Here is a 26,500-nt window from a genome sequence, read left to right on the forward strand (position 1 = left end):
TTGCAGTGTGGAAAGCACACCTGGACACTAATGGCTGTACATTGTGTAGTTTGTACCGGCATGTGGTCTATATTTTTCAGTATCTTAAAAACTCTTGGCTCAGGGGTGAGGGTTATGGGTTTTGGGTTAAAGTATGGTTAGGGTTATATGAGTATTAGTGTTGAGTTGGGGTGAATTTATCTTTGAACGCTTCTGTGCAGGATTAGGATTACGGTTAGGACTTCAGTGTTAGTGTTTGGGTTAGGATATAGTTCGGACCCGCAGCCAGGTAGGGTTTAAATAGCAGATTAGAATTAGGGGTAAACGTTCAGGTAAATTGATTTTATAACCCTTGGGTTGGGGGTTTAGCCTTATTTTTAAGGAATGGTTCATACAAAGGCAGGGTTAGTGCAAAGCTACAGTACGTTTTCACTCTGTTTCCGGCAGCCACGGCAGCCCCGCTTCAGGCCACAGTGGGCATTTTCAAACTTGCTAAATAAATCTGCCATGGCATCCACGGTGCAGATGAGAAACCTAATCAGCCACAGTAGAGTGGGATGTAATAGGACATAACACAACTTGAAAACGGTTCCTGTAGTGGGACGGTAAGCATATTCTTATGCCTTGATCTCACATTCAGCACTTATTACAGTATAACTCTTATAACGATAAGTTATGTGTTAATTTACCTACAATGCCCGTCGTGGCAAGAGAGAGTAATAAATTGCCTCTGCTCTGCACTGCAATGCAATGTTGTTTGCATTTTCTGTGAATAATGGGCTCTTTTGCACATTTGGATACAAAGTAAAAAAGATGGATTAGTGTGTCAAAAGAAAATTTATACAGTATTATCAAATACTTATTGGGCTCCAGTATACATGTGCCGAGGGGCGCGCTAACGCCGACTCGAGAGCTGGAGCGCATTCGATTATGTCGGGCAACAAACGTGCTCCAATCCTGTTTCATCCGTCGAAAAGTCTTGACAAAACGCGTACTATGTTTCAAGCAAATGGGACTGCCGTGGCCACCGGGTACATAGTGCAAACGTAGTCTCAGGGTGTTGGGTTCACGGTGAGTTGTGCAATGTTCGGTACGGGTTCGGTTTAGTTTACGGCTATGGTTAAGGGATTTGGGTTAGGGTAAATTGATGTTCTCACTATCCTGTGCAATACTGCGCCACACATACAGTGTCTGCCTCAACGGGCTGTGTTACCTGAATCCAGAAACTAATACTACCACTACAGATATGAAATCGGATTTAAACATGAAAATAGCAATGCAGTAACTGCTGCCTCAGGGACCGTTACTCAGTCCCTTTAAGACCACATACATACATGCTACCTTAGCTCAGCAAATCCATTTATCCTGAATCCCGAGCGCAGATCGATTTGAGAAACAGGCCGGATGCTGACATTGTTTTAAGGCATTGTATGGGTGGTGTCACCAATCATTGCGTGGACAAAGATCCCACTGACGAGATGTACTTCAACACGTAAAATTCCCCGGCTTTATGTGACAAATCGACCACCCATGCATTACCTGCAAGATAAAGGAATTCCATTGGGATTCATGCTGCGCTAATTTAGTCTAGATCAGTGTTTCTCCAAGTTTTTCAGGAACTGGACCACTTCGTCATTACGTAAAAACCAGTGGACAGCCTACTGTCCTTCCACAACAGTATACAGTGGAACCTCAGATCTTTCCTTCTATTTTCTATACCTCTTGGCTCATTAGGGCCTTGGATAAACTGGAGCCTACTTACCCAAATGACCGTACTCCCTGAATCTGTTGCCAGTCAATCACAGGAAACACACCATCAAACAAGCATTCACATTCACACCTATGGGCAATTTTGAGTCGTCAATGCATTTGCGCGTGAGTGTGCCTAGAAGACAGAATGTCTGCAGAAAAGGCACATAAGCCCAGGGACAACAAGCAAATTCTACACAGGAAGGCCGCATAGCCCAAACTAATCAAGTGTGAGGCCTGACAGCCTGACAGGTGTACCAATTAAATGCTCTTACACCGGGCAAAGGTAAACATAAATTGTGCATCCACCTTACCATTCATACAACAGAATAATAATAGCTTTGTTTCTCAGGCCCAGATTTCACACTGAGCAAGTAAATATGGGAGCATATTGAGACAAGATCATTATTTTCATACAGTATATGTATATATACTGTATATTTTTAGTGGGGTTTTTTGTTTTTGTTTTTTTTGGGCCGTGGGATTTTTCTTATGTAAATATGCCTTGACTCAATAAAGGTTGGGAAAGTTACCCATGGACCACGTGAGATTCTTCATGAGGACCACCAGTGGTTGACTGACTGCACTCTGAGAAACACTGTTCTAGAATCCTCAGGTGAGGTGGCTGTAAACACACAAATGCAAGTATGGCTTTTTACAGTACAGTTCAACTTCCACATATGAGGTGATGTTGCCACACCTATCTACACATGCTTAAAAAAATCCCTTGCCTCCATGTCTTGGGGTGGATATGGTTACTGTGGAAACCGTGCAGGATAACAGCAAGCCTGGAGCGACACTTTGATTCCTCCCATGGATTCCACACTGGCGAGGGGTTTCATTTCACTCTGGATGTGTGTGGCTCTATTTACAAGTGCCTTCCTTCTGATCCAGCCGCGTAAACACTTAAGAAGCAAAGTCATTGTAAACATTCCACTCTTTTTCGCCTTTGCCAATGGATCTTCTTTGCTGTATGAGCTTCCTTAGCATCCACGCTACATTCACTCCAGCTCTTCTCGCATCCAAACACTTGCTTTTGCCCTCTGATGCTTACTGTCACTTTATACATGCATTCATGTCACATGTGTACGTGTTTGTGTGTGTGTGTGCATGAAAGAGCCCTCTAGCCAGTGGTTCTCAAACTGGTGTCCCCGGATCCCAAAGCCATAAGTGAAGGTCTGCAAAATAATGTGGGAGTGTTTTGACAATAGAATCTTTAAGACAATTCAAGCATCTTTTCCAGGATAAAAGGTGTAATATGGCGAGAATAAAGTTGGATTTCAGATATTCACTTGTTAAAATATGACTTTATTCCCTTGTTAAACTTGACTTTAATATGATGATATTAAAACTTGGATTTGGAGAAATACGACTTTATTCATGCATGATTACGACTTCTTATCCCTACAAAATACGTCTTTGTTCTTTATAAGTGTTTAAAGACTTTACTTTCATACTATTACGACCTTTTTCTAAAAAAAAAAATGTTAACTTGTTATGGCAATATTATTTCCTCAAAAACAAATTCTTATGACATTCAGGGGTAGACTTGGCAATGATGTCTATCGGTAAGTGTCATTTCTCCCTGGACCCAAGAAGTTTGAGAAACTCTGCTTTAGACCTACTGTATAGTGTGTTAAAATGTGTACTGTATGTGTCTCCTGCTTAGAAGCCGGGTATGTGGCAGTAGGCCTCCAGGCTGGAAAATAGGATGTAAAGGAACCACAGGCCCAGGAACAACAGGCTTGTGAGGGTACGGGAGAGTCGAGACCCCCCCAGCTCGCCTCCGATGGAGGGCCGGCGCCGGAACAGTAGCACGCCCATGCAGACAAACGCAAAGATGGTGAAGAGCGTGACGGAGAAGGCCAGTGAACCCGGCTTCACTTTGAACTCTTTGCCCTCGATCTTCCAGTAGATGGCGGCCACCGACCAGGCCACGCCGATCCCCAGGAAGACGTTGACGGCGTTGCTGCCAGTCACGTTGCCCACTGAGGCGTCTGCGTGCTGGTCCTGGATGGCGGCCACTTTGCTGGCAAATGTGTCTGCGGGTGAAACAAGACAAGAGAGTCAAACCTCGGTAGGAAGTGGTTACATTATAACGTCTTGAATAGGAATTAAATGAACACAAAGAAAAAAGTATTTTATAATGTTTCATATTGATACTTAGTGTGAAACATGGGCCTGTTTGGATAAACATGCGTCACTAATTCGCTTGTCTCTAAACAAAGACAATTAGCTCCCTGCTGCTGCTGCTATCTACTGGTGTGGAAGAGTACTACAATGTAGTAACTACAGGTACATGATTACGCTGCCAGGCGCTAGACTGCACAGGCACACAAATGAGATAATTTCCCACGGCACACCTGACAATATCTCGCGGCACACTGGTACACAGTTTGAAAAACACTGCTATGGTGGATGATCAAAAAAAAAAAAAAAAAAAAAAAAAACCTGACAGAACCAGATAACCAGTGGGTGGCAGCGAATTGTAAGACAAATCCACCAAAATGCCTGTTGCACAATTTTGACATCACGACTTATACCATATAGAACAAAACGGTTTTGGAATAGCTATCCAAGAACAACTTTGACATGAGATCAAAGAATCCAAATTCATTTCACTTACCAGGAATGGAGGTTCCCAGGGCCACAAAAACGACGGCAGTCACAGAGTCTCGCAGTCCGACCGTGCAGCCGAAGTGCGACGCCAGGTCCCCAATGACGGCAGTAAGCAGGCCGATGACGCTGATGGAGACAACGAAGCAGGCCCAGCCGTTCCAGTACTCGGTAGGTGGCACGCAGGCAAACAGAACCTTCCAGAAGACGGTGAGGAAGTGCATGACGTAGTCGTAGCAGGAGGGCAGGTGCTCCTCGCGCCCTTCTTCATCGTCATCGTCACCTAAAACAGAGGGAAGAAGCCACAGACGCTCAGTGAGGCTTGCAGGACTTGTCTTATCCACTAGATGGCGGTAATAAAGCAACTATAATGCTAGTTTGACCACCAGATATGAATTTACTATGGAGATAGGATCAAACAAGATCAATAATGAAGAGGTTTATACAACAGGCTTGGCTCTCTTGCAAGAAATGAACTTGAAAGAAAACTATCGGGTCCGGCTTACGAAAGCTATGCAGATGGAAAAAAAAAAGGTCAAACTTTTTTGCACACTCAAAACAGATGTGGAAGCAAATTTAGGTGCCGTGTGCATCCAGAATTTGGCCGAATGGGCACAACTGCCGTGCAATTGATTTGATCCATTTCTACTCAAACATGCAACATACTGACATGACCTGATGCAAATAAATTCATTCAGCTTGTACAAAGTGAAAAAAAACAAAACGTGGTTAAACTTTCAAACCGCGTCTGAAAAACAGATGTAAACTGGGACTGCTGTGCGTCGCGTTGACTGTGTTACGGAGAGCAGAGAACTTTTACACCTGTCTAAGCGTTTTTGATCTGGCCAAAAAAATGATCAAGACATTTTGTCTTTTCAGGTATTGCTCTAAGCCTGTAACGATGCATTAAAGTTAGGATTAGATTCATATCATGAGCTCTGACACATGGTTAGATACACAATTTAAATGCAAGATTATCAGTGCTTGATAATACCTTTTTTTGGTTGCCAGCCAATCGCAGGGCACACAGAGACAAACATCCGCACTCACAATCACACATAGGGGCAATTTAGAGAGTCCAATCAATTTACCAAGCATGTTTTTGGAATGTGGGAGGAAACCGGAGTACCCAGAGAAAACTCACGCCGGCACGGGGAGAACATGCAAACCCCACACAGGGAGGCCGGAGCCGGGATCAAACCCACGACCTCTGAACTGTGAGGCGGATGTGCTAACCAGTCTACTACCGTGCCGCAATGACAATAATAATATTTATTATTATTATTATTATTATCATTATGAAGTTCAGCAGCATTGTGCGCGCAGAACTGTATTTGGATTGGAGGCATGAATTCTGGGAGTTGGTAGAGGCATCTCACGGTTCTGCCATTTCAAATGCGGACCACTATCACTTAATGCGGACCACTTAATTTTGGGCCTGCGGTGTTCTCACAAATGTTCAGTGGTAAAACCAAGAGCTACCTATAGCAAAAAAATAGGGTGGTCCCAAACATTCTCATACCTCTTGCCAATTGTGCTGCAATCTGAGAAGATTTCGCGCTGCACGCCATCTAAAAGCGCGCACAACATGTAAGAGTGAGTAAACAATTTAGCAGCCTAGGATCTTGGATAATCAGGCCCTTGGTGTTCGATTGCGTTTATTACAGTAATATAGAAAATATTGCCACTTGCACTGGCTTACTTAAACATTTAGATGGCAAAAAACAACAATCACAAAAAAACAAAACAAGTTTGCTTCCTCAGAATGGTTACAAGTGTCAAGAATAAACTATGGATGCAATTTTAAAAAGTCCCGTGATGGTTCTTTTATTGTAGTGCAAGTACCTTGGTGCAGCAGTAATTGTAGTCTGTAAAGCTGATGTTGCAGAAAGACTGCAGGTCAGATCATTTTAAGGCGACCTATTATAGAAAAGTGACTTTTGCAAGTGCTTGTGTACAAATAACTGTCTCTCTGTAGTGCCTGCCCATTCATTAAGTAATTAATTTGCTGTCTTCCCATTTCAGAAGCCGCTTGGCTAGTAAATCCCCTAGTTCTAACATGTTAAATACTTATTTTCAGCCACTGTGTGTGTGTGTGTGACACACGCGCACACTTGCAATACCTGCGCTCACAGTGACAGCCTCCACAAACTGCTCCCTCCAGGAGTGTGTGCCGATGACCAGCGCCAAGTTGGTCTTCTTGATGAGCTTGTCGACCGTGCTCTGTCAAAAACAAAGCAAGAAAGTTTTTAAGAAGGTGCAAAAGACCGAAAAGCCTTGAAGCTCCTATCCCACTGAGGGGTTAACATTTCCGACTGTTGGTGAATGTAGAAAAATGCACGTTCACGTTAGGATTCGTTCAAGGTCGCAAATGTTTGCCAAACTTTTGTCAGACGTTTGTAACCTAATGCTGAAGTCTTCATCATTTAGCAACCAATCCATCCATCCATTGTCTTTGTCTCAGCCCCACCCCAAATAAGACACACAATAAATATTCCATTATTAATGCCGCAGACTAATATTAACAACACCTACTTGTGCCGAGACGAATTGCTCTGGAGGTTAGAGCTTTTTGGCGATATATCAATAAGTCATCAACACGCAGAGAAGGCCATTAACCACCACAACAACGGCTGCGGGGAGGTTTTACATCAGCAATTTCCCAGGCGCTTTCTCTGCGGACGCAGGCGCGACCGATCGATGCGAACTGACCGACAACGGGTTATCAGAGAAGCTATACATAAAATAAAAATTCGGACCGCTTTTACTAGTTTCCCCTCAGCACTTTATAGTTTTAAACCAAACCAAGATAAAGATATGTACTTTTATAGTTGGTAATAATATGCTTATAAATAATAAATTATGATAATATTATTAAATAGCATGCTTTATAGTCATTTCCACTGCACAATCAGTGGTGTTTTTTGGCATGTGCGGTTCAACTGGGAGGGTGGCAATGCAAAATGTTTTTGTATTGTGCAATTATTACACAATATATACACTTCCACACAATATATAATACACCATATATATATATATATATATATATATATATATATATATATATATATATATATATATATATATTCAATTCAATTCAATTTAAACTTTATTATCAGACTGAGGTCCATAAAACAACACACAGGAGTTTACATAAAATAAAAGAAATAACATAAAAAATAGAAAAATAAATACACGATTTAGCCCACAGTAAATGTACACAGACATTTCAGCCAGTGGACCCTTAGTCTGGATGTGTATCGCGCACTGCTCACACTGGGGCTTGAGAGAGCCACTATAATGCTGTTCACAGATGCATCCAGCCTTTGCATGAATTCAAACATTAAATGTCTTAAAAGTGCTTTAAAGGTCCTCACTCCAACAGTGACAAACACCTGACTAGCACTGCATTGGCATTATTCTCATTGCATCATTATATGCAACTTGCAGCTGTTGAATACTATTCCTCTTATAAGATGACCATTGATGAGCAGTGTACAGTGTTGTGCAATATGTCTTGAACAAAAACACTTTTACTGTAATAGAACAATGGCTGAACTTACGGGCAATAGTGTTAGCTTGAGCATACAATTTTCGACACTGTCTATAGATATTATCATCATCGGACATTCGATCAATAACACAATGACCAAGATATTTTATTCTATTACCTCAAGGCTATTTCCAGACAACTTGAACCATGGGAAAGCTAAGGCGTTCGTCCTCCTTCGTTCTACATATTAAACCAGTAATTTTGCTAGCATTGAATATTGTGTCATGATGCACACCATACACAGAACATATATCAAGGAGTTGCTGTAGACCTGCTACTCCGACCATGCGGCCAGTGTTGCAGGCTCTCAGTTGAGCCGACAGATAATCCATATATAAATTGAATAAAATTGGAGACAGAATTCCCCCCTGTCGGACACCATTACTAACCCCAAAAGGGGCTGAGATACTCCCACCTCACTTCACATGGTCTGGTGAGAATATCAATTGGCCAGAGTAGCTGTCTGAGGGGCCGGAGCTCTTTGGTTGACAGGGTAAAATTATTATCTTCACAGAAGTGAGTCAGGTGTCTACCAAATGATGAGTTACAATCAGTAATGTCAGCATTCAGATCCCCCACGATAAAAGCACAGCTGGTGACATTATTTTGGATAAAAGCATTGATAAAAGCAAGTCTATTTAAATACTCATCTTCATTTTCACAGGATTCAAATGGAGTAATATATATATATATATATATATATATATATATATATATATATATATATATATAGAGAGAGAGAGAGAGAGAGAGAGAGAGAGAGAGAGAGAAAGTTCTCGAATTACGACGTACATAATCTACGACGTTTCGACGTTACGATGGCCGTGCCTCTTCCTCTTCTCTTTTGTCCCGAACTTTCAACTGTCAAAAAAACCCACTTCATATTCATGTCTCTCACCACAGGAATGAAGCAGCCGGTTTCTTCCTCGCTCCAAAAGTGTGATTTTGTGCTGCGTCTCTGAGCTTATTTACCTCTGCTTGTGTACTTCTGCATACAAGCACTTCCTGTACTACAAAGACCAGTATTCCCTGCGGTTGTGCATGTGCAGATTTCTCGTTCATGTCTGTGCGCCCCAGCAGTTTGCCTTTTTACCCTTCTCTTCTTCTTCTCCACCTCTCAGCAGTAATGCTAAGTACAGCATCTTATGTTTTTATTTTAATGTAGTTTCGTTTTTTCATACGAAGCATTTTGATGTCATTATCAACTTTAATGGTGAAATCCGACATACGGGGAAATTCAGGTTACATCGCCAGTGTAGGAACGGAAGTCATTTATAAATTGAGGACTTCCTGTATATATATTCCCATCTCTGGAAACAATATTGTACATAACCACGCATTATCGAACATTCCGTGGATTTACATCTACAATGTTCAAATAAAAGACTTGTGAATACTGCACCTTGAACTCATAGGACTCCTCGATGACCACCTCCAACCGGCTGTGTTCCCCCAGGATGGGCTTGCCCATCTCGGCAATCCTCCGGGCTTCCTCCTCCTCGGCGCTCAGGTGACCCTCGGACCCCTCTGAAAGTGGAATTTAAGGCCATGTGAGCATGTTTCAGATATGCTCTATTAAATTATGATCAAGTCAGTGTTAAACAGCGGGTTACCCTGCATTATTATGATGATAAAGGCCGAGCAGCAGGATGCCATTAGCAGGCTTCTGTCGACATATTTTTCTCCACATGGTGCATTCACTGTGATAATAATAATGATGAAGTGATACAGTGAATGCCGCATATTCGCATATTTGCCTATTTTTTGGGGAGGAAGTTATCCTCTGCACACCCAAAATTGCAGGATTGTTTTGATGCTGGGCAGCTGTGGATTTTCATCAGATTCGTATAGTTTTACCCAAGGTTAGGTTACCTATTTTAACCCCGCAGATTGGATTGAACAATATATTTGGGGTGGAGCTGAAGATCTTAAGATGGATGCCATGTTTGACAGATTTGCTGTGCCCAGAATTTGAAGTACATTTAATTTAACATTTTTTTAGCAAATGTTGGTGGCAGCTAGATGGGCCCCTAGTGTAAAACATTGTCACTTGCTGTGGCAACCCCTGACAGAGGAAATTTGATTCTTCTTCTTCTTCTTAGAAATTGTCAGTAATAAAATTAGTATTCAATTAAACTACAGATATGCTGATAACCAGGAATCAGTCTGGGTAGTTTTTACCCCTTGTTGGATCAAAATATTGACCCAATGTGCTGGATCAAATCTTCAACCCAATGTGGGTATAAATAACCCATTATTGGCTTGATCACTTTTGACCCCAGCGCTGGCTTAGCATTTTCACCCAATTGGGTTACTTTTGACCCTGATGTTTTAAGAATGTGTTATTTGTTAAAATATTGCTTCAGCGCCATCTTGCCACACTTTGGCCAAATGAGTGACATCAGGACCTGGAGTTGGATCGGCTGTGTATGAGTTGTGGCCTACAGCAGCTCCTTGCCAGTGCTCTCATTTTGTTTTTGTGCATTTGACTGTTTATTCCATTCAATAAATAGTTCAAAGTGCCTGGCAACTGTGGCGCACATGTGAATGCATTACAGTAGCTTAAATGCTCCATTTTGTCACGTCACTCAAGCGGCGGCATGTCTGAAGCCTGCTCTTACCTCAAATTTTGGCTCATAACAAAAAGTGGAAGAAGATAATAAACCAAGCAATGGGTCATACATAACTACATCAAGTCAAAAGCTCAGAGTCAAAGTACCTGCACTGTTCTAACAAGTGAATGAGAAGGTGAGGACAGATGCAATATAAAAGCACAACAAGACAGAAGCCATCTTACCTTGGCTGAGTAGCAGAGCTGTGATGAAGACAAAGAGTGAGGAAAGAGAGTTATTGCCAACAAGAGGTCATACATGTAAACCGATTCATCCGCAACACAACCATTTATTTAGAGGGGGTGAATGTGTATGTAGGGGTGAATGTGCGTAGTGTGTTGCGTGTATTTATTGAACACATAGGATCTACAGTATGTGCTGAACATGTGGGGTTTGTGTGTTTAGCGTGTTGGATCAATTTTTGGAGGATTAGTGTGTTGGTTGTATTTGCCAGGTTTGTACACTTTATGTGCCTAGCGTATTAGATGCATGTGGTTAGTACATTTGATCTGTTTTTAGTGTACTGGAAATATAGGTATGGGGGTAGTGTGTTGCTTGTATGTGCTTATTGCGTGCCTTGTATGTGCTTAGTATGTCGTAAAGTATGGGCTTTGCCACTTTAGATGCATGTCTTGTATAGTCATAGAGGTATGTGCACTGTGTTTAGAGTGTACTGTACAGTATGTCCTAAGTGTGGGGCTCATATGTGCTTAGTGTGTTGGATGTGTGTGGCTTGTACGTGCTTAGAGTGTTAGACATATGTGCTTATTTTTTAGGGTGCATGTGCCCTGTGTGTGGCCTGTAGAGATGGAAAATGTCCAGGAAACCAGCCCCCGAGGAACAGGATTGAAGACCCCTGTTTTGGTTTTGTGTGTTGGGTGTATAATCTTAATGTGCATGTATGTGCTTTGCATGTTGTTTGAGCATGCTTAGCATGTTAGATGTGTGTGCTTGGAGTGTTGGCCATATGTACGTAGAGTGCGGCTTATATGTGCTTTGCTTGTGTGATGTACGTGCCTCGTGTGATTGGAAGGGTTTAGCATGTTGGATATATGTAGTTGTGTTGAATGTATGCACTGAGTGCAATCTACTGTATGAGCTTTGTATGTTGGATATATGTGTTTAACATGTTGGTTGCATTGCTAGGCATGTAGGGTGTATGCTTACCATGTGGGGTGCATCTGAACCTATTAGACGTATAAATTGAGTGCTATTTGTATAGCACGTGCTGTGGATGTTGGATGTATTGTATATCATTAGCATGGAGTCATTTTGGCATGTTCTTGGCATGTTACCCCTTTAGCTTAATTGTTGAGTGTGCTTTGTTGCATGAACAATATGTATCAAACATGAGGACTATATGTGCTTTGTCTGTTGGGTTATGCTCAGCAAGTTGATCAAATAGGTGTGCAGTCAATGCTTAGCATGTTAACTGAATGTGGCATGTGCTTAGCGTGGTAAATGAATGTGACATCTGCTTAGTGTGTGGTCACTGCAAGAAAGAGTGTTTGCTTACCTGAAATGCCTCTTTTCAGCCAGCGTGGCTCCTCCAAGACAATAAAGAAGTTTTCATGTTTCTCGTATTCTTCGTCATCAATTATCCTCACCTGGAGCGTCTGACTGCACATGCATATGCACACACAGATTCAATCATTAGCCCACATTTTTTTTTTGAGGTGTTTTTTTGAAAAAGAAGTTGATAGTTGTTGCATAATCTTGCATCAAATATCCCAAATTGGCAATAATGGGCTAGCTCACGTTGTCTGGTCATTGATGAACTCCAGCTCGCCCTGTGCGTCCTCGTAGTCCTCGCCCGCCTTGGCGGTGCCCGACTCGGTGTGATACGGCAGGATGACGGTGCCGCGGGCGCCAGAGTTGCGCACCACTGTCACCTCCATGGTGCCCACGCTCTCGCTGATGCGCACCATGCGCTCGCCAAAGGTGAAGATGCCGGCGTGGTCGTCATCCAGGATGGTTACCGTGGCCACCAGGGGCTCCACAAGCCGGCCCTTGGGCGCGGCGCCCGCCTCGTCGCTTTCGAACATGCCCTCGGCGTCGCCCACCCGCAGGTTGAGCAGCCGCACGAAGAAGTGCTCGTCCTCCTCGAAGATGTCGTCGTCGATGATGCCGACCTGGAGATGGAATGTATCGAAGCGGTTGTCTGTATAAAAAGTCAGGTTTGTCTTTTCTTACCTTAATTTCCTTGCGAGTCTCTCCGGGTTTGAAGACCAGCGTTCCTTCACTGTACTCGTAATCAGAGTCAGCGTTGGCTGAACCGTCCTCGGTCCTGTAGTCTATGTAGAAGGTGTTCTCTCCAAGCCCCCCTGAAAGCATTTGGTTGGAAATTCATCATGTCAGTAACGTGTCATTTTCATCGGATGAAATCTATGTTGGACTTTTACCTGAAAATTCGACTCAGTATTGACTGACAGAAACCCAACTTGTACATTTTAATGGGTACTAGTAGCGACTTTACATTAGAGGCAGGGGGACCAGTGCCAGTCCATTGATTGTTTATACGGTATGTGAGTGGTGATCAGTCTATTGTTTGTCAATATTTGCCTTGTCATTGACCGACGACCGGTCCTTTCTTTGTCTATATTTGCACAGACATTAACTGATTACCAGTCCATTGTTGGTGTGTATGTGCATTACATTGATTGATGACTAGTCCCTTGTTTATCACTATGTTTTAAATATGTGCCCATCACTAACTAGCAACCAACCATTGTTTGCGTTGGCATTGACTGGCGGCCAGTCAATCGTTTGTCTATATGTCCTCCAACACACCTGATTCAAATGATCAGCTCATCGGCAAGCTCTTCAGAAGAGCGAAGAACGATTCTGATCATTTCACTCAGGTGTGTTGGATGAGGGAAACATGTAAAACAGGCTGTATAGGAGTTCTCTTGGACCTTGGATCGGACTTGTGCACTCCTGATCTACAGGTTCCACAGTTGTGGTAGAAAAGGCAGGAAATTATGTTACCGTCATGAATGGCTTCCTAATTGGAAAACAGTGAAAATGAGAAGAAATGTTGATATTTACTTTACAAGTCAAATGATAGTTGTGCGCCTTTACTTTTCCTGCTTTTGCTCCAAATTATAAGTTAGGGGCCCCTGAAGCCCCGTTACTTAATTGTTGGCCGAACATTGGCTAGTGACCAAGGGTGTTCCTTGGAATGACGACAAATGCTATGGAAAATGGATGGACAATTTATGGTACGGTAATTAAAACACAATTAAAGCCCTACTTTTCTTTTCCCTACCTTGGCATGTAACAGCCAGCGTGAGAATGCCACAGTTCTCCATGCATTGGCTGTGAGCACTTTCAAAAGAGATGCGGCTGCACACGGCCAGGTCGTCATCTTCCGGCGCCTCCTCGTCGGTGACCACAACGCGGCGAGCGTGGTCGGCGGCGTGCTTCTTCAGGACATTACCGGCTCCGATCATCATGCGCGTTGCCTTGAGGGAACAGAGAAGAGAAAAGAAGGAGGAGGCCGTGTGAGCTTAACGTTGATTGTGGTGGAGGTGGTGGGACCCCAAACAGGTGTGCTGCACGGGCACAGGTCACAGGAGTGTCACCTGTATGCGGTAGAAGGCTCGACTCTTTTGTTGGTGCAACAGGGCGTAGTAGTTGGCTAGCTCCACCAGCTGATCCAATTCTTTGTCTGGATACTTTTGCTTCAGCTCCTTCAGGATGCGAATGACCTTGAAGGGGTGTTCAAAACACGCATTTGAGATTCTTTGTCGACTGGACAGTTTCACGTACCAATTTTTGACATCTTAACACAGGAGTGGGTAAACCTTTGTGTGCAAGGGAAACATCTGATTGTAAAAATGGAACTACGAGCCAGGTCATTGGTCGATGAGGTTAAAAAAAAGCTAAGCTAATTGTGAATCCAAAAACTCAGCTAAAAACAACATTGAAAATAAAAGTTAAATATGAATTCAGAAATAAAATAAGAAATCCATTCTAATTAACCAACTTGAGGAAAACAAGCTTATATAAGTGACATGAGACGAACGCTATCTTGACACATAACCATGTCTGTTTTAGTACTATGGGGCCCACTTAAAGTTCCATTCCAGATTGAAACCGTTGTCACACCAACATACTGACAATCAGAAAAAAAAGTGACCCTTTTATTTCCCTCACAGTCAGATAAGGCCAGCCTCACGGATTTCTCTGAAAAATTATCCTGATTGATTACCCTGCGGTTTGAGATGTGTTTAATATACAGTGTAGGTTAATTTAATCTGTTTGTAAAACAATTGTAGAATCTGTTCAACATTTGTGATGGCAAATCCTTTAGTGTTGTCAACACCAAGTTGGGCCTTGCCACATATTCCGTGATTGTGACGTGAAACAGAAGGATAGCCAATTAAGAAGTAACCTGAATATGGCGTTGTTGCCGGACACAAATAGAGCGTTTGAGATGAGTTGAGTTGAGTGTGTCACCACAAGAAAAATTACAATGGCTGTGTTCCAAATTGTTCACTCATCCCTTACTTACAAATAGCTGTCCTGGGACTAATTCGTTTTGGCCTGCCGTTAAGTTACGTTAGAATCTGTCTTTAATGTCACCAGAGGGAGCCACAATACACCAGAGGGATCTGTGATCTGAAGTAATAGGGCGTGGCAGCCATTTTTCATTCACGCAATGGCAAACAGAAAATAGATGGCGTTATTTGGAGGTATGTATGAATTTGTGAATGTGTCAGAAAAATTGCATGTCTTTACAGGTATTATGAATGTAAAGATGTGCAATGTGTCACGGGATGCGTGGCTGTGGACCCAAAACACGGAGGTAGGAAGCGAAAATGAAGTGCAATATAAAGTACTGTATTTAATTAAAAGAAAAGAAAAAGGAAAAACAAAGCATTGGAATAATACCAAAACAACAGCGCTAGCACTGGCGCTAGCACTGGCGCTAGCACAAGAGACAACTAACCGTCAAGGACTGAAAGAAAGCAGGGAACTAATAAGAACAAATTGACTAGACAACAGGGAACACCTGGACAAGACACAAAGGGCTTGAGGGACCTCATTGGCTAACATTAGGGACAGGGGTGAACCCAATAACTTAACGAGACAGACAAAGGAACACAAGGAATAAGATTAAACTAATGGCAAAAATCAATTTCAAAGATAGACCATGACAGATTCACCGGATCTGATGATGCCATTCCATTCTGTACAAGGTTAGATAGGAAAATCGAAAACATATATATACAAATTGTATAAAAGTCATGAATAAATCATACAAAGATTCTTATTCTACTGTGGTTTTTATTTCAAAAAAGGAAACAAAACATTTTGCAGTGCCGTTCTTATTGCAAAATATTTTAAAAAGTAGAAATTATCACACTTCTACATTATTACTTGAACATCTGTGTCCGAGTACTGACTTATGTAAAGAGCAATTATCATCAAAAGTGGCAGGAGTGCTTTCCATGAACTGCTCATCTCCCGCTTATCAGGTCTGGTTACTCGCTCCCAAACATCCAGCCTTGGCAGTTGAATGAAGTAATCATACCACTGGAACAATACGGGGACAGAACCTTTCTCTCGTCTTTGTTTTTCCCTCAAGGGTTTCACACTAGGAATAGACTTGACTTTGACAAATGGCAATTGACAACAAACCGACAAGGCCTGAGAGAAAGCAGGGAACTAAATACCGACAAATGTAAGACAACGAGGAACCCATGGAAGGGCCACAAAGTGTTGGAGGGAGCTGATTATCTAACACCAGGGACTGGGATGACAAGCACAGGTGGACCCAGTAACTTAACGAGACAAACAGCCAAAGGAACGCAAAGAAAAACATGAAACTAAAGTCAAAAACTGAACTCACAGTCAGGCCATGACAGCAATGGCTTTAATTGGTAGTTCGGCTCATCTATTTCTTTTATCAGCAAAGTTGAAGACTAACACGTGAGGTGCAACTCACATGTTCGCTGTGAAGCTGTTTATGGCTTTATGCACTTTTGTCTTTACTGTTATGCATGAAGTGTATTTCAGGTGGCTACCACATTTGCTCTGTCACTGAGTTCTAGCCACAAAGCTGTGCAAAAATTTAAGTCATATTTTAAGATTTTTCCCATACAAGTTTAAAAAAAAAAAAATCTTGTTCAGATTACGTTTGCATTGGACTGCCATGAAATTAGTTTTATCTCTTAACTGTCTTTAATGTTATGGACTAACATTTAAAATAACTTTCTGAAACTAGTGGGTGGTTCAGCATGGTAGACATTTACGCTTTTTTTAAACCAAGGTGTCATAAAGTGCTAGAAAAAAAAAATTTTAAATGGAAAAAAACATTTGAAAGTGTCTTTACTGTTATTAATAGAATTATATGTGAATGACCCTATATATCTGATTTTCTAGTGACCAGTGTTATTCACTATCTTTCAAAATGCATTGTATGATACATTGAGGCCTGAAAGTAGGGGATAACCTTATCCTCATGACACATTCCAACAGCAGTATATAGTGGTTAGGGAGGGATTCCCTACACAGCCAAGGAGAAGAGTTTTCAACAAGCAATATGTGTTCTGTGATGTAGGCCTCCCACCTCCTTGCGGCTTTCGTCCAGCTCCCGACTGCTCTCCATATTGACCAAGGCGCTGTTGGACTTTGGCAGCATGCCACCAGCGCCCGTGGACGGGGACCCGGCCGTCGCCGCGCCCACGTTATTGGCCGCTGTGCCATCTCCGCCGTAATTCTCAGCGGGGACTACGGCACCCCCACGTGGCGGGAACTTGCCGTCCACAATCATCTCCATGCCACCCTTATTGGGCGTCAGGTCTCCTTCCATCTCCACGACAATGCCGTGGCGTTTGTCGGCACGGTAGCGCTTGCCCATGTATTTGTAGAAGAGCAGCCGGCGATCGGCGATCCAGGCCAGGATGACGCACACTGGGAAGTATAATAGGGTCACCAAGGCCTCCCACACCTGAGACATGGGAGAACAGTCCAAATTATGTTGTGTTTCAACCATGATTACATGAATGTGACTCCTTTGATTAATAGGACAAAAGTCTTCATATCTAAAAGAGAAAGCTTAGCAGTCTGTGTTTGACAGGAAGTGACTGGTGAGGCGTGTCTGTGTTTGAATGACAGCAGGTTGAAGGTGTGTTTGTATTTGATTGACAGAAATTGGAGGGCTGTGCATGTGTTTGAAATTTGTCTAAAGTGTTTTCCACTGGTAGTGCCCATTTTGGCTTACTACTATGCAATTCAACCTCATTTGTAAATTATTTTGAAAAATGCTTTAGCATGTATTCACTATCCTTGATATCCAGTTCATTAGTTAATTCAGTACACTAGTACGATTGTGTATTACCAGAAATGTTTTTTCCACTACTGTGGGACAATTGTGCACATTGGCAGGACATGTTACTAGTGAGGCAAAACTGTGCACTAATTGACATCTTCGTGCTACTATTACTACTAGCAGAGCGCTAGATGTTAACTAGTAGAAACTCCAGTTACAGGTACTAGTAAAACACAGTCATTCTACTAGTGTGCTGAACTGTCTTATTAGTGAGGACAAAGCGCATACTAGTAGATGGATATCAAGGATATTAAATAAATGCTCAAACCATAAAGGCGTCCTAGTCCAATTCACCTCGACCACGCCGGGCGACATGACAGACAGGATGAGGTAGAGCCAGATGTAGGCGAAGATGCTCCAGAAGGCCGTGATGAAGAAGACCCGCAGGTGTTTGATTTTGCGCACCTGGCCCTGGGGGATGGCCCAGACGCAAATGCCAATAATCACAAACATGTTGAAGGCGGCGCTGCCCACGATGGTGCCCGGTCCCAACTCTCCCGCGTTGAATTCGTGACCGCACACCTGCAGAGATGGTGACAAAATTGATGATTATTTGCAAATAAGCAGAGGTAGGAAAAGTAGTCAAGCAAAGTACAGTTAATTGTGTAAAAAAATAATAATCTGCTAAAATGACTAGGTACAAGTATTGATACAACTCAGTAAAAGTAAGCAAGTAAAAGTAAAACTCTGCCATGTGTACTTAAAGGGGAAATCAATCCAAACATATTTTTTTCAAGAATATGTCCCCAACAGGCCCACTAGTTGAAACACGGCATTCTGATTAATATTGCGTTTGTGGAATATGAGTTATTCCTCCCATTTTTCCTCCCAAATATGTTTGGGTTGATTTACCATTTAAGTGAAAACATAAATAATTTTTTTACAGTTAAACGCAATACCTGTCTTGATAATGAGACACAAAGGGGAAAAAAGTCCACCTTTAACTTGCTTACTTATGAGTTGCGTGCGCGTGTGTGTGTACCTCGATGACTGACAGCAAGATCTCCGGTGCACTGGAGCCCAGAGCCATTAGCGTCAGATTAGACACTGTTTCGTTCCAGATTCGAACTGTTGCGACTGATGTTTCCCCGTTTGGCATGGTGATGGTCACCTCCTTCTCCTGTTAGACAAACACATACACACAATAATATAAGCGTGCCTACCAAATAGTTTGGATAGGATTTAACTTTATTTTAGTATTCATGTCACAACCACAAGGCAGCAAAAGTCAGATTGTATCTATCTAGAAGTGTATGAGCAGTAAATAGCATATGCAGGGGTATTTGTATGAAATCAGTCATGCACTTGTAAATTAATTGAAATGCCATTAATCCTCCCCGCCAAAAAACAAATCTTTTTTTTTGGTTATGTTTTTTTTCTTTTTTTTTTAATTTTGCTGAACACACTGAAGCATTTAGCATACCAAGAGATTTTGGACAATTCCATGTTCCAAACTTTGTGGGAACAGTTTGGAGCTGGCCCCTTCCTCTTCAAACATAACTGTGTGCCAATGCACAAAGCAAGGTTGATAAAGACATTGATGACAGAGTATGGTGCGGGAAAACTCGACTGGCCCGCACAGAGTCCTGACCTCAACCCGATAGAACACCTTTGGGTTGAAAGTGGAGAGTGACAACCTGGCCTTCTTGTCCAACTTCATTATGTGATCTCACAAATGCGTTTCTGGAAAAATGGTGAGAAATTCCTATAAACATACTCCTAAACTCCTTTGTGGACAGCTTTCCCAGAAGAGTTGAAGCTGTTATAGCTGTAAAGTGTGGATCCGTGTCATATTGAACTCTATGGATTAGGAATGGGATGTCACTTAAATTCATGTGAGGCAGGCGAGTGAATACATTTGGCAATATAGTGTACTGTATGTTACAGTAGTGTAACGGGATGACAAACAGTTTATAAAGAACTGCAGTATGAATGAACAGTTACTCATATACCAGTCTTGCTCATTATATAGTGTCTCTTGAAATAAACATGTCCAATTAATCGAATAGGTTCCTGTTTTGTTTCTCATTGTAGCGTAGTCCTGCCGACCAGACTAAAAAGGCTCAATAATAATGAATAATAAATGATATTTGTGAACCATATTTGGCTGCATAAGTATATGCTCAAATGGATCCAAGCAGCATGTGGCTCATTGCCCAAGGTTATTTTTGAATACCATGTTGCAAGGAACCGCAAACAATTGCATTTTTGTGATCACAAGGTGGCTCAATTTCTAACTAAGGCAGCAGCTGCCACGTTATCTATCTATCTTGGTATGTAAAGTACAATGTCTTCTTTTTTTTTACAAGACATAAAATTGTGTGTTTGAATTTTGTATTGTATGGTGGATCATCAAAAGCTCGGACTATATGATGAAGTCTGCCACAATTTCTCATCAGTGCTACACATAGAACGACACACTTTCTAACCAGATGTATGACAAAAACGCCATATCAAATAGGGAAAAAATACACACAAACATGCTCTTAATATCCCCGCGACCCTTGTGAGGATAAGCGGTGTCGATAATGGATGGATGGATGCTCTTAATATATTTCATTATATATTTCTTAATGCATGTATAAAAGAGCCACTATTCACCAACATAGCGTTTGAAGCAAACAACACACTAACCACATACTGTGATTTTTTTTTCCAGTGCAGAGCGCTCTCTTGCATAAAAATGACCATTCAAGGATGACACAAAACTGCAGAATCGCAAGCCAACATTAGAGGGGAGGTCAACACCAAAAAATTCTTTGCAATATGTTTTATGCGCCTTGACTAGTCTAAACGTGGCATAGTGATTAATATTGCGTTTGAGGAATCTGAGTTAGGCAGGAAAATCCACCAATTTTTAGCCATCTCAGCGGGCGGCCATTTTGGCACAGTTGCTCAGGGCCCAGGTAACGACCAATCACAAGTCACCTGTTTTATAAAGCTGAGCAGTGATTGGTTGTTATCTGAGTCCTGAGCAACTGTGACGTCATTTTCAGTCAACAGCAAGTGTCAAAATGGCCTCCCCCTGAGATGGACAAAAATGGGTGGATTTTACTGCTTAACTCATATTCCGCAAACGCAATATTAATCAGAATGCCATGTTTCGACTAGTGGGCCTGCATAAAACATATTCTTGTAAAGAGAATTTTTGGATGGACTTCCTATTTAAGTGCAAGAACAAATTTTGAAAAAAAAAAGTTTTAAAATACTTGGAACTTGTTTTTATCAAGATGTTGCTTTCATAAAAGTGTTAAAAATATCACAACTTCTTTGCTCAATAAATGAATGAACTTGATCTTGATAAATCAAGTGATGTTTACACTGATGTCCTCGTGTCACAGGGCTGTAACACAGTTGATCCGAGTAACGTAGTGGAACATGTAAATGGCAGATCGGAATAGATCACGTGACATGTAAACAAAACAGGTGACCAGAGATCTTCATTTGGAATGATTTCAATCAGAATAACAAAAAAAGTGTCCATGTAAAACCGGTTAATGGTGAAAATCAAATTTTTGTAAAATTTTGAGACATATCTCTCTAGTATTCATGTGAAAATTTGGTAACAATGGGGCAAACTCTAGGATACGTTTGAATGATCCCTGGAAATGGCCAAAAGGACTGTAAATGGCTGCTTCAAGCCAAAATGTCTGACTTCCTGTGAGTTTTCGGGCATGGCTCCTTGACACTTTGTGGGTGTATGGTCGGTCGCACTGGTCAAAATGCTCAATTTTGAAGCAATGCACCATAAAGTGTGTAAATAAAGATGACCTCACCTGTGATGTAATCACCTCGATGGACGCCATGAAGCGGTCGGCGATGATCGATACGCCCAGGAACATGTACATGAGGGACACAAAGTAGACCACCGCCCGAGCCACTTGTTCCCCGAGGCCGGGCCGGATGGGCCTCCAGACGGGCAGCAGGATGCCCGGCTTGCACACCGTCACGTCGTCGCACTTGCCCTTGGCCGGAACGCTGCTGTTTCCATATGGCCCAGCGGAAGGTAGGGAAGAGGGCAGGATGGAGGTCGAGACCACCCCCCCGCGCTGGGACTCGGACTGGCAGGGTGGCACCGAGGAGAGGAAGAGGAGGGCGAAGAGGAGGAGGAGGAGGGAGTCGGGTAGGGCGAGGCAAGACATGGCGGCACTACCCGGAGGGCACGCGGAGGAGGGCAGCAGGCTAAGACGCTAGTTCACCTTCAAGACAGAAGCAAAGAAAATAAACACGTCAATAAATACCTCAAGAACATTATTATGATTAAAGTATTTCAATGCACACAAAGTATGGTTGCAAACAATTTTGATCCACGCCAAGAAAATCCTCATAATAATTCTCCATATCAGATCAGGAACTACACAGCTTTTCAGAATGTATTAAATATTAAACAATAAATGTATTAATAGCCTGCCTGACATTAGTAAATGGATTAATAATCCTAAATCAATCTTTCAGAAGGAAAGGGAAAACATATTTTGATTGGCTACATCTGTGTGGCTGTGGTTCCATATATTTATTATAACTGAGCATTCTTGCTGCTTTACTCTTTCACTGTTTTTCAAGATTGTCCCTTCAAAAACTAACAGGTGCTTGTTCCTGCAGGTACCTATGCAAATGTGGTGGCAACACAGTTCTCTGGACTGTTTCAAATCCCCGACCTCCCCTACCCCCAAACACTGCTACTGACTGTCCCATAAAAATACACATGTACATATGACTCTTTTACTGTTTGGAGAGTCCCCCAAGACAGTTCAAAGATCAACAGATACATGTTTCTGCGGGTACTTGGTGGGCACACAGACAATTCTTGGGACTGTTTCTGCGGGTACTTGAACACTGTTACTACTGTCCCATAAAGAATATGCAGTACAGTTTTACAGTTTCAAGATTCTCAGCATGCGCACCATTTTTCCTAATTCAACACACACTGGTAAATCAATCCATTTCAGTAGACTGGGGTCAAATTTGACACAGAACAACTCAATTGTTATCCAAATCCTACCCAGTTGGACCACCGACTAGAGTCTTGGTGCAACCTAATAAAAATATTTTGTGGTGACATCACCTCAGTATTATAACATCCTGACTTGAGGTCTCCATGCAGTTTGGGAAAATTATTAACAGTAGGTATGCACAAAAAAATGAAGAAAGAAAAAAGAAAAGAAAAAGAGCAACAACAAATGAAATGTGTTCTTTTATTGTCATCCATTAAATGGGTGAAGTGTGCAAGTGCCATCCATCCTTTCAATGAGTAACAATGTAATTTAAAGAGGCACGTATGTCATGACTCATTTGAGCAGCAAGCAGGGAGATACTCCCTGGCCCTTTTGAAGTTTTAAGAGAAGCACTCACGTTTCATTGAGGTTGATTTGACTGGTGACAAAATTTTCAAAGAATTTTGAGAGGTTATACTTACCCCCCGCCCCTTTCATTTTTTAGCTCAGTTACGTTTGCCACCATACTCTGCTTACAAACTGTGACAAAACCTTGAAGCCCTTGCAATTTAATGTAGCCCATCTGCCCAGTAGTGTGTGGTTCAGATTTGGTAGCAATTGGATAAAATCTCTGGGACAAGTTAATAGTCTGTGAAGGACCACTCAAAATGGTCAAAATGACATTAAAATCACTGCTTTAAACCAAAATGGAAGACTTACTGTGTATTTTCAGGTATGAGCTCTTGAGAATTTTGTTAGCCCACTCATGATAGACATGCCAACCAAATTTTTATGTCGCTAAGTAAAACTGGCTTTGGGACGGCTGTCCAGTTCAGTCATTGTGAAGTCATTGTGTCCCTTTCTCACAGGGTCTAGCCAACTCCTATCCAACGTTATTGTTGTCATTTAATGTTTTTAATACTGTTATTTTTCTCCATATTTTTTGTTTTTTTTCAATGTGTCTGTCCCCTCTCAAACCTTGCTCTCTCCGATGGAATGTCCAGTAAATATCCATCACAATACAAACAACCAGAGGGAAAATATCAAACTCCCCCGTTGCCCACAAAATCTGGTGTGGCTTAAAAAGGCATACAGGTTCGCATTTAAAAAAAAAAAATAAACGACGAGTTGAAAGACAAAACTGTGAGGGTGTTGATGGAGCACAGGCACTTTCTGTTACCATGCCGACAGGGGCAGAGGTCCTGAGGGGCAATCGATCGACGGTGGAGCGATGAGGAGGTTGTTTTTGAGAAAGCGAAAAAGAGAGCAAACCTTCATTCATCAACGGGAGGAGACGGAGCTGAGGGACGACCTAATTCATTCAGCGACGCACACACACACACACACACACACACACATGCACACCCACCCACCCGCAGATCATTAAAATGTAATAACATAAATAACAGAAGGGACAATAAATGTAGTGTGAATACATTGCTGGAATGAATGTCAATGTAGAGCACCACCAAGGTAGATCAATCTTAATTTGAATCAGTTTCACATAGTTGTGATTCATCCATTTTTAGTGAGAAATTAAGGAAATCAAACATCCAAATTTTGCAGTGTTAATAGAAAAACAAGCCAGTATGCATGTATCCGCATCAAAACTGAATGGCTTGCCTCCATCCATCAGGTATTTTGGGGGTATAATCCTGCAAACAAACAGGGCTGACAGCACAACCAACTTAACCTCTGCAATGTCATTCACTGGAGCGCAGACCTCCGCCAAGCCCGAACAAATCTAAAAATGTTTGTCTGACTTGTTTGATTAGTCAGATGGCAGTCCTGTTGACTATGGCATTAATCCCACACAAAGCAAGCTATTTTTCATCACCAGTGCCATCTGGTGGGTCACTGCCCTGACTTGGCCTTTTTTTTTTTAAGATGTGGGACGGTACAAGGAAAATCAATCAGAGCTATTACACAAACATTGGGCACAGCCAATATAATAATTTGGAATGTCCTGAAAAAGAAAAAAAAAAACGACCTGTATCGTGAGCAACAGACATCGAACAGGTCGTTGTTTTATGGACTGATGAGGCCAAAATTAACCTCAAACCAAAACAATGGAAAGGCCAAAGTATAAAAAAAGGAACACAAAACCTCATTTGTGAAGCATGGTGGAAGTCATGTCATGGCTTGGGCGTGCATGGCTGAGTCTTTATTGATGAAGTAACCCCTGTTGGGAGCATCAGAATGACAATTTACACAAAAAAAACATCAAAAATAATCAGGAGAAGCTTCAGCAGGCAACAGTAATATGATCCAAAACGCACTGCCAACACAACAAAGGACCTCATCAGGGGGAAAAAGTGAAAGGTCTTAGACTGGCCAAGTCAATCCCCGGACCTTAACCCAATAGAGCATTGCATTTCACCTCCTGAAGAGGAGACACCCCCAGAAATAAACAAGAACTGAAAATGGCTGCAGTAAAGGTTGAGCCGCAGGCTTGATGCAGTTCTTTCAAGTAAAGGTTAGGCCACCTTATATGAAATTTTAATTCTAATTTTAAATTTGATTCATCATTACATCCACTTTCACCAGGATAAATGCACATTCAATAATTGGTGAGCTTTCGTGTATCAATAAGGCAATTTCAATCATTTGAAAAATAATAACAGTCATTCCGAGAGGTCCATCACACCTGCATGCTCAGATCCTAATGATGATATCATGTGTTCTGCAGCACCTTTGCAATCACATGCTTTAGCGGCTCCGTGGCCCCCAGGCTGCTTATGTCACGGCCACTCGGTACTGTAGCGCTGACAGATTGTCCGCTTCTCCAACAGCTCCTTCACACTCACTTCCATATGCTCACATTCATTATTCATTCAGGTGTGGTTATAGTAAATATTGGCTTGCTATTCCCTAACAAGCGTATATCTGGTTTATGCTTTGTTTAATATCAGGAGCAAGGGAAATCCAAGTATTTTATTAAAAAACACTGGAATTGGACAGGTTTAGCTCTGGTTATGGACAGTCATTATTTTCCACAACAGGGGATGCTGATGCATTGCTTTTGACCTTGTGGAACTGCGTTATGAGATATTCGGTATTCTTGTTTTATTTTGGGTCATTAAACTTTACTGCCATGCTACGGCCATTGACAAAAAATCTTAATCGCAATGATTTTGCTTGCCCCATCTGTCTAGCTTCAAATTTGGTCGCCATTGGACAAGGACAAGTTAGGCTGTGAAGGCAATACGAGCCTAAATGGCTGCTTCAGCCAAAATGGCAGAATTGATGTGCCATTTCGTGCATCGTTTTGTGAGACTTTTTATGGGTCTATACTCATGATAGACATAATGTATGTACCAAATTAAATTGTGCTAAATAAAACCAGTTTTGATGTCTGGATGTTTAAATGATTCTGGCACCATTCAGCCAGATAGTCTAGTTTCATGTTTTGTGGGGAAAGGTCAAAGTTCCTTGCCATGCTGTGCCTACATACAATAATGAAATCTTTAAGCCCTTGCAATTTTATGAGCATATCTGACCAGTACTGTATATATGGTACAATTGGAAAAAATAGGGACAAGTTAGTAGTCTTTGAAGGTCCCCTGGAAATGGCCCAAATGAGCCTAAAATAGTTGCTTCAAACCGACATGAGAGACTTCCTGTGTCTTTTCATGTATGGCTTCTTGAGACTTATTTGTGAGGCTACTTATGATAAACTTGAATACTAAATTACATGTTGCCTAGTGAAACCAGCCTT

General features: G+C 41.9%; 1 protein-coding gene across 5 annotated transcripts in view; it reads right to left on the bottom strand.

Annotated features, from left to right (window-relative positions):
- The window catches only part of slc8a2b (solute carrier family 8 member 2b), an 80,499-nt gene that overhangs the window by 1,785 nt on the left and 52,214 nt on the right, over nt 1-26,500 (bottom strand). For 4 of the 5 annotated variants that reach the window (XM_086035540.1, XM_086035541.1, XM_086035539.1 and 1 more), the window contains 14 exons: nt 21,625-22,047; nt 18,831-18,968; nt 18,143-18,370; nt 17,087-17,467; nt 14,094-14,219; nt 13,778-13,973; nt 12,703-12,833; nt 12,268-12,641; nt 12,026-12,129; nt 10,695-10,712; nt 9,300-9,424; nt 6,468-6,567; nt 4,355-4,627; nt 1-3,770 (listed from right to left, as the gene is read on the bottom strand). The exon at nt 1-3,770 is cut by the window's left edge and continues 1,785 nt beyond it. In XM_086035540.1, the coding sequence (XP_085891666.1) occupies nt 3,394-3,770; nt 4,355-4,627; nt 6,468-6,567; nt 9,300-9,424; nt 10,695-10,712; nt 12,026-12,129; nt 12,268-12,641; nt 12,703-12,833; nt 13,778-13,973; nt 14,094-14,219; nt 17,087-17,467; nt 18,143-18,370; nt 18,831-18,968; nt 21,625-21,990 (2,937 nt within the window). In that variant the 5' untranslated portion in view covers nt 21,991-22,047 and the 3' untranslated portion in view covers nt 1-3,393. The remainder of the gene's footprint in view (nt 3,771-4,354; nt 4,628-6,467; nt 6,568-9,299; nt 9,425-10,694; nt 10,713-12,025; nt 12,130-12,267; nt 12,642-12,702; nt 12,834-13,777; nt 13,974-14,093; nt 14,220-17,086; nt 17,468-18,142; nt 18,371-18,830; nt 18,969-21,624; nt 22,048-26,500) is intronic. The other variant, XR_015087440.1, reaches the window with a different exon arrangement.

The sequence above is a fragment of the Filicampus tigris genome, chromosome 7 (assembly GCF_054856515.1).
Source record: "Filicampus tigris isolate MCC_2025a chromosome 7, RoL_Ftig_1.0, whole genome shotgun sequence".
NCBI classification, from domain to species: Eukaryota; Metazoa; Chordata; class Actinopteri; order Syngnathiformes; family Syngnathidae; genus Filicampus; species Filicampus tigris.